The following is a 14,444-nucleotide window of genomic DNA, read 5'->3' on the forward strand; positions in this document are numbered from 1 at the left end:
CCCTTCCATTTTACCATCCTCATTCACAAGCGCAAGAAGGCTACTCAATGCTCTCTCTCCATCGTTCCACATTCACATCTGGCTCCGTTTTTCATACGCTTGCAACGTGCATATGTGCATTTCTTTCTGCAACTTGTACAACATAGCGTTGCATAGCTAACAAGCAGAGTCTTCATTTGCTCAAATGCATATTTAGAAGTCTGTAACCTGACTATCTCGACAAAACAGCCTCTGCAAACGCGCAAAGTATTCTTTCACAAATTGCATTACATGAAATGGTAGAACACGTGGACCTGCAACATGTGACAGGTTCTACAAAATGCTACTTGTGTAGAAGTATATAATACCAAACAATTTCATAAAAATCCTGTTTATGCAAGTAGTTGTTGAGTGTCAACAATATTCTCTAGGGATGTCCCAATCCACATTTTTTGGCGATCTGATTTTGTTATAGTCTTGCCGAGCTGATCCCTATCTTTTTTTTTTTTTTTTAAATAATCTTTTGTTACAAACATGAATTTGTGGAATTCAATATGGTTATGAAGCATTTAAAATGATGCAACCAAAGTATTGCTGAATTTACTTTTGTATTACACAGCATGACCAACAATATTGTTTGGCTTTTCTAACAAACCTCTGTGAGTCAGGCCTCTCATCCAATAAAAGATCCAATAAAAGATCAAATTGGAAAAAATGGGTTTGCAAAATACTTTTAAGGTAATCAATTTTATTAATTTGTGGTGTGATTTAGAATATACTGTATGCATATATATCATTTTTTTAAACAAACTCTCTTCAACGCAACAGTAATTTATTGACTGTCCCTAGTATAAACAACCAGCGGTTAGAGCAGCACTTCCTGCGCGATCTCCCCGCACAACGACACAGCAGTCCGGGCACAGTGAGGGGGATCTACCGCTGTAGCTGCCGAGCCAAAAATCCAACGTGAAACTAACTTTACCTCGGGTACACCGCGGACATGTCTGCATGGCGCTTTCTTCTTCTTGTGGGTGGCGGGAGTCGAGTGGCAACCAGCATTACCGCACCTACCATGTTGTTGAGCGCGGCCCAGAGTTACGAACGTTATACGGCAACTGGATCGACCCGATCTTGTGTCGGAAGCAGATATTATCCGATGTTCAAAATACAGCGGATCGGACATCCCTAATATTCTCACATTCCAAAACAAAATCATGAGGTTTTACGCTTTTTTTTTCCACAGTGGTATTAGCTACCTGCTAGTAAAAAACATACTGTTCAAACTCAAATAAAACATATTGTTTTTATGTGCTTTAAGCTTTTTTAAAATTGGTTTTATTGCACACTACTACGTTTACAGACTCTGCAAATTATTTTCCAGGAGGGTCGAATAATTTTGAGACCAACTGTGTGTGAACACATTCTACAATGTGACAAGAACAAAACAGTAAACCTATTGAAGATTGGTGTATGATGTAAGTGAAACCTTCATTGCAATCGACATAGTTAAAAAGACTTGAGGGGTATTCTCTGAAAGTGGCTCAACTAACCCAGGCCGTGTGCTCAAGATGCAGCTCAACAAAACCTAAATTCCCCAAACAGAATTAAACTGCAACGGTGGTTATCAACTTACTTTGTCAAGTCCGGTTCTCGGAGTTGTGCTCAATGCATGTTCACATAAAAGCGGGCGTTTGACGTCATATCATTCTACTTCAGCGCAAAAATGAAGCCATCCCAGGCAGTGTATTTTACAGAAGATGAGCAAGTAAGTACTATGGAGCGTTACGAGGAGTTCAAAAAGATTATCATTGCCAAAAAGCAACACTGTCGCCGCCAATAGAGCGAGGGTCGAAAACTGTCTTTTCATTTTTTAATGATGTCTATAATGTTTTCATATGTTACAAATCTCAATAATAGAATCCGTGTGTGTGTTTTACCGAAAGCGAGGCTGAATGTGTGCAGGCTATAAATGTCTGTGTGCTCGAGACACGCTGTACTTCATGACGACCACTAGGGAGTGTTGACGTTGTGGCAACTTTTCTTTGTGAAAACATTTTCCTTTTTGTTAAAATAAGTGTTTTATTGCAGTTGATTGACGCCTCAGAGTGCTCATTCCTCCAGTAAATATTGTAATATAAGAAGACCAACAGGCTGAGTTCTCAACAAGGACTGCTGTGACATACACATCTGCTAACATTGGCCTAATTAATATTTCATATTGCATTTTATTCCTGATGCTCGGCTCAAAAAGTGAGCATATCTACCGTATTCCCTCGGCTGAAAATCTATCTCGCCTATAGATGGGTAATATCATCAGGGAATGCTAACGGCGCAATCTTTTTTTTTTTTTCTCCCCCCATGTCCCCTCTGGGGCTCCATAGGTACTCAATAAATGGTGACACCATCTACGAATTAGTTAAACAGTGAAACAGTGGCATTTTCATAGCCAATTTTAAGATGGAAGCCTGGGCATAACAGGTTATGAGTTTAGCCTAAGTTACCATGGTGATACAGCTGTTTTGAAAGAGAGCTACTGTACCTTCGCAGAACAGGAAAGTCCAGCTTTACACTCAACACGGCTCACTAACCCACTCAACTCGCTTCGCAGAATACCCCCTGTGACTCTTGTCGCCCGTTTATAAACAATACAATACATAAATAAACAAACAATCAGTAACTGAAATGTCTAATGACAGTGGGATCTGTTTTCGGATTAACTGCACAACCATGTTGTAATAATGAGGCTGGATCGAGATGTCTATGCTCAATACTGGATCAAATATATTTTTATTAATATGCAGTTTTCCTTACAGGTCACCATTGAAGCTAGCTTCAGCTTGAACCACAACAATCATGAACAAGACGCAAAATGATTGGTTGCCCGGCACCACAACAAACCCACATGACTTCAAACAAGAAAGTTATCTTACTGGCTAGCAGTAGCACCAACCTGAATCTCCACCGGGGACTGTCCTCTGGACACAGGGGACATAGAGAGCAAGGACCCACGCGACGGTAGCACCAGCCAATACCCAGCTTGTCTTCTGCTCCGAAGCCATTGTGGTTAAGGATATACGCCGAGAAAACTGAAGCTAACATGAGACAACTAGCGACAACATAACGCCGCTTGCTTCGTTGAAGCCACGCCTGGTAATTTACACGCCGGAATAAAGCTCAGCGACCCGAGGTACTTCAGATTAGTGTCACTTCATATGTGAAGTGGAACTCTTTCAATGCAAAATACAGATATAATACAATGTTGAAGGTGGCGTTCCTGAATTGAATTGCTTCTTTTCCGGGAAAGTGCCCGCGCCAGTGACCAAATCTCGCGAGACTTTTTTTTCTTTATTTAAACAGGCAACACCAATTTGAAAAATACAGGGAAGTAATGGTACGTTTTAGTTTCAAACGTTTTGTTTTGTTGAAATGAAAGTACTATTTAAAAAATATGCTATAGGTATGGTCGTCTGTCCCAAAATGTACTTGGAGATAATAGTAACATTTCCTGGTTTCAATGGCGAAAATATTACAATAGCCAATATGGGATGTTGCGGTCAAAACCTTCTTTCACATGGATATTGATCAAATACTCTCACAATCACAACGCTTAATTTGAAAATAGACATGAATGATCAAACTACACTTCTGTTTCAACAAATATATATTAATTACAATTTCTTACAGCTGCTTATACCAAATGTTATTTGCAGGTAATTATTTAGTTCAGGTACAAGAGTCATTCATGAATGGAAATATGACCATCCACTTACAATACATTTAAGTCATGATTGATATCCACTGTACACAATATTAAAGTCATAGCGTTCCCTTCCTACTTCCATTATGTTGCACAAGCTCCACTCTTCACTGTCATTTAATTGCAAGTTGAACTGTACTGAACAAGGTCAGTAATTACAATGGCTATGATTCAAGACCAAAAGGGTCCCTATGATGTTTTGAATACTGTAAGCTAGCAACCCCTTTTCAACTCTTGGAAGCTACATGGTGAAGATAATTCATTTATGTCAAATTCTATTAGGTGTAACCACTGTTCCATAAACACAAAACAAAGCAGTGCTATGCTGCTATTATGTATGCATTTAAAAAGAACTAGATTATGACTACATTCACAAGCGAGCACATTTCACAGGTTGAAGGGTTCCTGTAGTAAAGAAACGGTCTCATTGAACTGATAATAATCCCCACCCACCATAAATGAGTCTGATCCCTCAGTAAATTGAGCCCTTGGTGAGGTGGAGTGGTGTCAGCACCTATAGCCAACTCTCCAATGGCTCCCTAATCCTCGCTTCCCTCTCGCTGCCACCCTCACCGTCTAATCAGCCTCCAACACACACACACACACACAGGCTCGCACCCATCTGACACACACCCGAGTGCTCGCCCTTCCTCGCACTCAGCCATCTCTTCAGTGTGATGTCACAGCTAATCCATGCGTGGTTATCCGCTGGGCTGCAGTGCTGGCTGGCAGAGGGATGTGGGGAGGAATTTGGGAGAGATGGGGATGAGGGGGGTGTAATCAGGCACGTCATGAAGTCTACTCTCCAAGCACACTTCTAATATACCACACAGACAACTACATTCCAGCACAAAACATATGCAGAAATGCTCCATTGACTTATTCATATAAGCTCTGATTGGAAAGATTAAACTATAAAAGCATGGTATATTCATATAGGAATTATCAGAGTGTCTGCAGGATTAAACTTTCCCTGCCGCTAATGTGGCCTTTTATTGGCAGCTTGTCCAAAAATAGGAATTAACTTCATTCTAAAGTGCCCGCTTCCATATGGCACAGAGTTATTAACACATATTAGTTGACTGAGCAGTGCTATGGAATTCATTATGGCTTCAGATTAAATGTCATTATGCAGAGTGTGATCCTGTGTACACACATTACATATACAGTATACCTCAAATTTCTATTTATTTCGATTTGTTTTATGGTATTAGAAACATGGAAATAGAAATAGTCTGTTCTAGAGCCCAAGACCTGCACAAAACCTCTTTACTTGTACTTACTATTAACTGTATTGGCAATGTTTAAAGTGCCAACTGCCATGGAAGTGGAAAAATAACTTATGAAGTCAAGGGAGAGTAAAATAAAAGTACTCACCAGCATAGTGTTTAAGCAAGCGCAGAGGGTGGCTTGCTCGAAGTGAATCAACTTCACAACATACATATTTGCATACATGTGTGAAAAAAAGTTAAAATGATGTGAACCTGGAATAAAATAAAAGTACTCTCAAAGTGTGTCAACTTCATGCATCGTGCGTTTTTTTTTACATTATTAAAACCATAACTTAACTAACTTAAGCGTAAAAAGACATGAATGGCTGTCTTATAAATTACCATAATGTAAAACTGGAATAAAATAAAAATACTCATGTGGGCGGTGTGGGGGCGGTCGGTTTTGTGGGCAGTGGGGTGGTCTACCTCTCCGGGGGTTTGCTGCCCTGCGGGTGTCAGCCGGCATGGCGGGGTGGGTTGCCTTGCTGCTGGGCCCACTGGTGTGTGGCCCCCAGTGCCCATATGCCCTTATGGGGTGTGTCCTCTCGCTGGTCTCGGGGGCTGGTTGTCCTCCGGCTTGCTGGTGCCCTGCTTCTGGTCGTTGCCTCTCTGCGGCCCCTTGCTGGTCTCCCCGGTGCGGGTGGCTCTGTTGGCTAGGTCTTGGGGGGGGCGGTCTTGGTTCTGCCCGCCCTCGTGGGGCCGGTGGCTCTGCTGGTGGGGGCCTGTGCTGGCTGTGTGTGGTGGGACTTGCTGGGTGGTAGGAAGCAGTCCCTTACCTTTCATACATCCTCAGTGACAATTACATGTACACGCCTGCACATACATATATGCACATATATATACGTACAGTACAGGCCAAAACTTAAAACACACACAACACAACCGATGGTCCCAACCCCAATAATAAGGCAAGAAATTCCACTAAGTAACCCTGACAAGGCACACCTGTGAAGTGAAAACCATTTCAGGTGGCTCCCTCATGACGCTTATTGAGAGAACACCAAGGGTTTGCAGCGCTATCCAAAAAGCAAAGGGTGGCTACTTTGAGGAAATTAAAATATAAGACATATTTTGAGTGATTTCACACTTTTTTGTTAAGTACATAATTCCACGTGTTCATTCATAGTTTTGATGCCTTCAGTGAGAATCTACAATGTAAATAGTCATGAAAATAAAGACAACGCATTGAATGTGAAGGCGTGTCCAAAACTTTGACCTGTACTGCACATACAGACATGCACACATTCACACCTGCAGAGATACCTGTACACACATACATACATATAGTGTACACACACTGTACATACGTACTTCCCCACATGACTGACTGACTTATTCATGGTATTGTCATGTTGTTATTTTTATTATAGTGATGGTGACGTCGGCAATATGATTACTAACAGTTATTGGCAATCTTATCATTACGATGGTTAATATTTTCATTATTACTGTTACCACTAATAAGTATAACTGCCTTATTACAGTATTAGCACTGTGGCTGTTGATATTATTTTATTTCTATTATGGACTTTATTGCTGTCATAGAATTTTGCTGGTGTAGTTTGTTTCTGTTGTTCTGTTATTGTTGTTGCCTTTGTTGTTGTTGCAATTGTTGTTGTTGCTGTTGCTTCTCACTCTATCGTCCCCCTCTTGTCCCCCCACTCTCTCCTCTGTCTTCTTTTCTCTTCTTCTCTATGTCCCCCTGCTCCGGTTCGACCGATCCAAATCTGCATCACAACAAAACAAATCAAATAAAGTCAAATAAAATCTATGTAACAGGAGAAGATAAACTTACACTTTTCTGTTTAGCATGTAAGGACATCTAGATCAACAATACTACTTGCCCCATTGGCTGGACAGGACAAAAAAAAAATTAGAGTACACGACTCACAAGGGTAGCATTTAAGGAAATGCAGAGGAAGGCTTGCTGAAGGTCAGTTGACTTCATGCATCGCACTTTTTTGTTACATTCTTAACTGTCATGTAAGTGTAAAAAGAAGTTAACTGCAGTCTAATAAAATGAATAAAACTAGAGTAAAATAAAACTCCCCAGGATGTGCGTTCAGGGAAGTGTGGTGTATGGCATGAAAAAGGTGAGTCAACTTGTATTACACGTATTAACATTTTTATACAAGTGTAAAAATAAGTTGACCGCTTAATACAACTAAAACCCTCATATATTTAAGTAATTGCAGAGGGAATCTTGTTTGAAGGGAGTCAGTACATGCATTATTACACTTTTTTAACATTTTTAACAGTCACACAAGTGTAAAAAAATAAGTTGTCTAATAAAATGATTGACTAAAATTATATAAAACTTGAATTAAATGAAAATGCAGCATTTAAGGAAGTGCAGAGGGATGCTCCTGGTGGCGAGTCGACTATATGCATTGTGCTTTTTAACGTTCTTAACTGTTTTACAAGTGTAAAAAGAGGTTAACCGCTGTCTGATCATTTAGTTAACTTGCGGTTTTATCGTCATCATCAAGCTCTTCCTCTTTGTCATCACGAGTACACTTCTGTGGGGGCATCACAACGACAACGCAATAAAAGACAAATGAAAAGCAAAACGCATCTCAGTCGCACCATATTGTGCTGATTTCCCAAAAAAAAAAAAAGCTTATATTTCATAATTGTAATACCTTTAGGTTCCCCTATAACATATTGGGCCACATGTGTTTCACAATGGGGAAAAAAAACAGTATTTTTGCTTCACACAATTAGGAAACACCTCCATGATGGTGGATGATATTTACACCCCCAAACGTTTTACAAAAACAAACTTGCATGATCAAGTGGCTTATTGGTGGGGGTTGAAAGGGATGAGTAAAATTCATTCTATCAGATTTAGCATTTCCCTCAGTTACCTCATATCTGTTTTAATCTCACCATAAGCATCCTTGAAATGAGGTGTAATCCAGTTAAGCCCTTTTTTTGAATGTGCTTCGCAGTCACATTGCACCCATTCATAGTCCTGCAAACATGCTTCCCCTTGCTAGACACAAGATTTGATACGGCGGGAATAAATGGGATGTTTACAGTTTCAAGTGGACATGTAAGGTGGAAACAAGGCACCGTTACACTGATTTTGCATTTATTTAAACAGAGAATAAATTGCGGGTTTTACCTCACTTTTTACCTCACCGGTTTGAATAATCTCACAACACAATAATCCCGAATAAAAACATGGGCTATTGTTGCTGCAGTAACCCACGCCAAGCTAAAATTCTACTGTGAACCCCTGATGTCACTTCCTGTCCGCCCACCACTCAGTTCCCTTAAGGCCCTGTCACACCTTGACGATTTAGCCAGCGCATGCCCGACGTGATCATTTTGATGGCATACGTTGAACTGTCGACGTTTTTTTCAATTTTGGGCGCATACATAGCGTATTCATAACGTGTTCGACGTATACATGACCTATTAGTAACTTATATAGAACGTTTCTATAACTTATAGACAACTTATACCAACGAATGCGTAGCGTGTTGCCGGCGTTCACAATTTATGCCGAACGCCAGTCTAACTTATGCAAACCGCACGGCAGCGTATGGCCGACGATCACGTGCCGTAGCCTATAAAAAGGCTGCCACTTGATGACGCAAATCATAACCTCACTAGACATCACAGTGTCAACATCACCATCATGCCGAAGACAATTTCGAAGACCGCTGCCAAGAAGTATTAGGGCAGTGACGGAGGGATCCATCACCACCCACAGCCTCCCCCTCCCACTCTCACTCGCAGGTTGACGCAGATGACGCAGGTTCTAACGCCTCTCAGGCATCGTCAATGGTATCGGAAGCTGCTTCCCCAGTGGCCTCCATCTCCTCTCAGCCAACCCTTGCCAAGAAGAGAGCCAAGAAGACACAGTTTTGTCTCAAGGTATCTTGACGTATTACGAGTGCGTAACTTACAAATAGCGTGTGTAAACGGGCGTCAACGATCGCATAGGTTATTGCCCGCGTATGCGGGACGTATGAATCATACGTTGACGTACGTCAAAAAGTTTTGTGCATGCACAAAATATTTGGGCGACTTGGACGTACTACGACGTATGCTGGCGTGCTTCAGCGTGCTCTTAACTTATACAAAACTCACCCATAACTTATTCAACGTACGCCAGCGTATTGGCCAAATTTTTCATACGTTGGCATAAACTGGCTAAATCGTCAAGGTGTGACAGAGCCTTTAGGTAACACATTTATAGCAACTAGACCTGCGACGATAATCAATTAATGGCACAATATATTAAAAACAAACTTGCTAATTTTGCCCGCCTCGATTTATTGACATGCATGCGTGTTTGTCTCGCTCTACCAAACAGGCTGGATGACAAGAGGGTTCACTCAGTGCATCTCTCTCAACACCTTGGTGCGTTGGTTCTTTGGCGGAATGAACGGAGTGAGTGAACCCTCCAGTCAGTCATTCAGTCTCTTTGTCCCAGTTAGAAAACCATGGGTCTTATATATTGGGTAAAACGAGTGTAAAGGTGACTATAGGGGGGTTAGTTCAGGTCAAGAGGGCTCTAATAATGTTAAAAAAGACATATTTAGAAGGTCGTAGGCAGGTTTTCGTTAGTGGAATATCTAAAAGAATATCTTCGTAGAAGATCTTCGTAGAAGATATTCCATTAGGAATCCTGCTTGGCGGAAATTCACGTATCAATTAACCGTGATAAACAAGGGATTACTGTATTATCTTGTATTTCTAAGTCATTACTGACTTATGGTGAATGAAATGTATTTTCTGTGGAAAAACAGCCTATTTTCAGGGAACAAAAATGATTTGACCTAAAATCTGCAAAATTTGCAGGGGCTGCGAATGCTGATTTGCGAATGTGCGCGGATCCACTATCAAGATATTTCCTATTTTCTATAAAGTGTCACACGAGGTGGTGAATGAGTCCATATGTCTTCAGAGAGATTACTTCTCCTGTGTGATCTGCTTCTCGTTCCACCAGCGGGGGACTCAAACACATCTAATAACATGGCGGACGTCTGTTCCTTTGTAACACGCAGCTACCTAAATGATGCCGAGTAAGATAGGTGATGAGGATAAAGCAAGCCATAATCAACATCTTGCACAATGGAGCATAATAGTCCAAAGAGGGGCAGCATAGAGCGCCCGTGTTCTCATGGCCCCGAGCAGCACACCTACTAGAGAGCAATTAAAACGAGAGGATTCAATTTTGTCGAAACAACAGGAAGCTCAGATTAATGGTCTATCTCGTCGACCGTGGCTTTATTTGTTATATTCTTTGGAAGAAACAGCTGGCTGCTGACGGGCTTGGTAAAACAACCCGCTTGCCCAATTATGATTAGCTCAATCATTTCAGTGGGAGACCAACAGGGGGGGGAAAACATTCTCCATATGGGAGCAATACAGTTACTTTTGAACTGATAAAGATTTAATTAGCGCTGACTCCATAATGAAAGTCACTCTTTTGGATGAGAAACAACACAAGCTTTGAGAGCAAGTCAGTAGTCCAATAAATATAACTCTAAATATTTCAAACAAGCATAAAAGTGCAAGAGAAAGATGTCGTGTTTTGTTTCTTGGTTAGTTAGGAAGATGAGGCCCAAATGATATGATTTCCCAAAAAACTGGAGGTGGGAGCCAGTCCCATCTATCATAGTCAAACATCACATACCATTATCTGTGAAACAGGAAGTATACCAAGCCCACCATATTTTCTGTAGGGTCGGGTACCGAAAACAGCACTTTTATATAGGCACTGGCCAAATTTCGACAGTACCATGTTTCGATACCCAAACGGCAGTCTCTGTGGAGTGTCACGGCGCATTTCCTAAGAACATTCAATTCACAAGCGAAGAAGACGAAGCCAGAGGGAGGGGGCAATGCTTACACTAACAAGGAGAAACATTAAAGCTACAGACGCTGAAATAAGTCATGTTTTTTACTAATGTGGACACAATAAAACAAATAAACGCGTGACAGAGAAGGAAACATTTTCCATGACTAACAGAGTACACTTGGTGACGCCTTCTGACGCTTCACGCTCTCATTGGCTGATTTTTGGGGCACCGCCTACGCTCTCATCTCATTGGCTGATTATCGGGGCACCGCCTACGCTCTCATCTCATTGGCTGACTTATACAGCGCGTACGTGAGTTTGTGCGAGAGACAGGCTTCTCCCTTCAACCTCCCTTCCTCATCGTAGTCGCCCTTAAACTAGTTGATTGTTTTGTTTTTCAGTTTTATTCATTTACAGTCATCTTATTTATTACTTTATTTTATATTGGAATGTTACTCTACTAAGTTTATGCTAACGTTTTCTTATATTTTCCCACCATATTTGGTGGACTTTGAATATTTTGAAGGGCCAAAGTGGTGAGTTTGGGAAGATCTTGGAACGGATTAGGCTATTTACATGTATTTTACGCTTCGTATAACATAAAAACCCTATAACGTAAACGTTCTCGGAACGGATTATTTACGTTGTAGGGGCGTCTACTGTAGACTGAAAATCAAATGTGTGTATTTTGTTAGTCAGTGAAAAGTGTACAACAATAAAAGGTCAGGTGAGACTGACCTGATGCCTTTTTCAGCTCATAGATTCACCTTCTGTAAATAGCATTTCCACCATAAAGGAAGTGAACAACATTCATTTCTATTTCCAGATGGGTCAACACCCCGCAGCCTGTCACCCTGATACTTCTCTTCAAACCCCAGTTTGCCAAGCAGCCAGTCACCCGGGATTGGGAAGGTCGTGTACACCACTGTACACATCTCTGGACCCACTTCAAGGTACATTTCATTTCCAGTTTAACGCCATTTTATGACCGGGAGGTTGCAAACTAACTTTTATTAGTATTAGTTCATTGTTCACTTCAGTCAAAAAAGTGCGTTCGCCAGCTACAAAGTTGACGTACTGAAAATAATACGTTTTTATAGATCTCATACTTTTCCTGGAAAACGGCGTAACCAAATATATTGCTCTTATTTTTTTACTAACATTTGAAAACCTTTTGAATTGTGCGATCATTGGCTATTTCTCCGATAGCAACAAAGGAAGAAAGGCAAAAAAGAAGAACTAGCCTTTACAAAAGACAACATGATTAACTCTCCGTAGTCCGTTTGTGTCCACGGTCTACGCTGGAGCAGCACGGTAGGCGGCGACATGGTGTCAAAAGTGCAGACTTCACACGGCACACGAGTCTTTCCATGGTGTAATTCGGTCAAGTAAAACCGACTTATGATCGGTAATATTTTGTCACGTTTATTGCTCACTTTTGGGCGCTTTCGGTGCACCGAGAAGTGCAAAACACGTTCACGAAAAGCAAACAAAATTACAATTACACCAGCAGGGAAGGGAATGCACCAAACCCCAGATTTATACGAAGTGATAACGTTTGGACCAATCAGATCCGGGGAGTTGGTACATTCCTTTTCTGGTTCCTCTTTGCAGCCCAGGAGTGCAAAACACAAAGAAAAACAAATTACACCACCCGGAAGGGGAGTGTTACCCCTGTTATACCCTCATTCAAATATTTGATGGACTCTTCCGTCTGGTATTTGCCTGCACGCCGCTACAACCTAAACTATGAGACGTCGTACTATTTTCGAAGGCACAGTACTTCATGATAATGACGCTTTTTGTCGGCTTTACCACCGGCTGAACCCCCGTGGTAACAGTCATTTGCTGTACTAAAAGAAATAAACAGGGGGACAACCATTTTCCAGCGTGCCACAAATACGTGTACATGAATTTCTAACCTGCTCCTCTCACTGCATTCCTGCACGGGCATGCCTGAATCCAGTTCTTCAACATATAGAACACATTTTAAAGCGAAAAAGTCCAAGCTTTCATATACGGTGCACTTGTGTTTGTGGGTTATAGGTACTGATAAGAAGGTCACACTTCGTTATCATGAAGCATTGTGGCCTAGAAAATAGTACGACGGCGTGTGCACGCTCCCATGCACTACACCATGCACTACAGGCGTCCATCAAATATTTGGATGAGGGTACAACAGGGGTAACAGTCCCCTTCCAGGTGGTGTAATTGTAATTTGGTTTTCTTTTTGTTTTGCACTTCTCGGCTGCAAAGATGAACCAGGAAGGGAATGTCCCAACTCCCCGGAGCTGATTGGCCCAGACGTGATCACTTGGTATAAATCTGGGATTTGCTTTGCTTTTTGTTAACGTGTTTTGCACTTCTCGGCCACCGGAAAAATGGAAGGAAGGGCACCCGCTTTGAAAGCAAACAGGCAGTGAAACACGACACCACCTTCCTATTGGTGGCATGACAGTTAGTTTGTTTACAGGGGGGGTGGGGGGGACGGAAAGGCACAGATTTGGAAAAGGCCAATAAGCACACAATATATAAATACTGTATAAACACACCAAAAAATGACCATAACGCAAGTAAATCCAACTTGATCCTTTCCAACTCTGCAAATCAAGTAACACGGACATTAATGCCACGCGTCTTTTGGGTTTGTGTGTAACTTCACAATAACTTGACAATAAAGGTCATTCATTACCATCTGCTGCCTTGTTCCTGTCAGGCCGCATACCGCTGATTGCAGAAACCGCCACACTGTGGTCCTCCTAACAAACGCAAATAAGGAAAGTTTGAAATCAGAGGTCTAGTCTAGCTTCTAGTACGCTACACTAAGCACTGAGCCACGTCCACCTGGACTGCATTGAACCCAAATGTGTTGAAACTGTACGAGAATCCTGTGTGAGACGTTTCAGGGTTCAACCAGGAGTCTCAAATCGGTATAAGACAGATTTTGAACAGCACACAGCAACATGTGCCACGCCAGTCAAATTAGCCTGCGGGGTGCAGCGCGAGGGCCAAGTTTGCTATATTAATATCACAGACATAAATGTGCCGCATGGCTCGTCGCATCGCACGCCGTGCTTGCTTGATTTGCGTGTGCAGGGGGAAGAGCGCTATCTCTTCCTTTCAGATCTGCGTATAATTTGCCTCACTTGCATGCAGGGTAATTAAGGTAAATATCACAGCCATCAAGTTGCCGGTGAAAGGTGTCCTGCTGATAGGTTGGTGCACGGCCCTGCAGCCACCTGTGGCGTTTTACATGGCGGGACGTAAAGAACACACAGAGCAAACGCTTTCAGTCTAAGCAACTGTTTTTTTTGTAGGTTTACAAGTTATCCCATGCATAAGTGCAACTCCTAAAACTACTTCGATGAAGTAAAAAATAACATTTGATTTGTTGCAACAGTCCAAAATTCTTTTTTTTTTTGGCCAACATTGCTGCATGAATGAATGAATTGGATTGCCAAGACGGCTAAAAGAGTTTAAAAAGATATATCCCTGCTTTTTGTGAGGGTTACATTCCGGGACCACCTGCTAATGATGAAAAACTGTAGTAGTAATTGATGCACCCAGAAAAATGTCGGGTTTTGACACACGAGTCGCTCCCCCTCCCCGTCCAACACTC

At 41.7% G+C, this 14,444-nt stretch overlaps 1 protein-coding gene across 7 annotated transcripts in view; it reads right to left on the minus strand.

Moving 5' to 3' along the window:
• tmem260 (transmembrane protein 260) overlaps positions 1–3,293 on the minus strand; it is a 40,447-nt gene extending 37,154 nt beyond the window's left edge. For 3 of the 7 annotated variants that reach the window (XR_008573473.1, XR_008573474.1, XM_054796997.1), the window contains exon 1: positions 2,910–3,293. Coding sequence is in view for 2 of the 7 variants with exons in the window: in XM_054796997.1 (XP_054652972.1) it covers positions 2,910–3,078 (169 nt within the window). In the remaining 5 variants the exon portion in view is untranslated. The remainder of the gene's footprint in view (positions 1–2,909) is intronic. The other 4 variants (XM_054796998.1, XM_054796999.1, XM_054797006.1 and 1 more) reach the window with 4 other exon arrangements.
• Between the last annotated feature and the right edge of the window lie 11,151 nt (positions 3,294–14,444).

The sequence above is a fragment of the Dunckerocampus dactyliophorus genome, chromosome 13 (assembly GCF_027744805.1).
Source record: "Dunckerocampus dactyliophorus isolate RoL2022-P2 chromosome 13, RoL_Ddac_1.1, whole genome shotgun sequence".
In the NCBI taxonomy this organism is placed as follows: Eukaryota; Metazoa; Chordata; class Actinopteri; order Syngnathiformes; family Syngnathidae; genus Dunckerocampus; species Dunckerocampus dactyliophorus.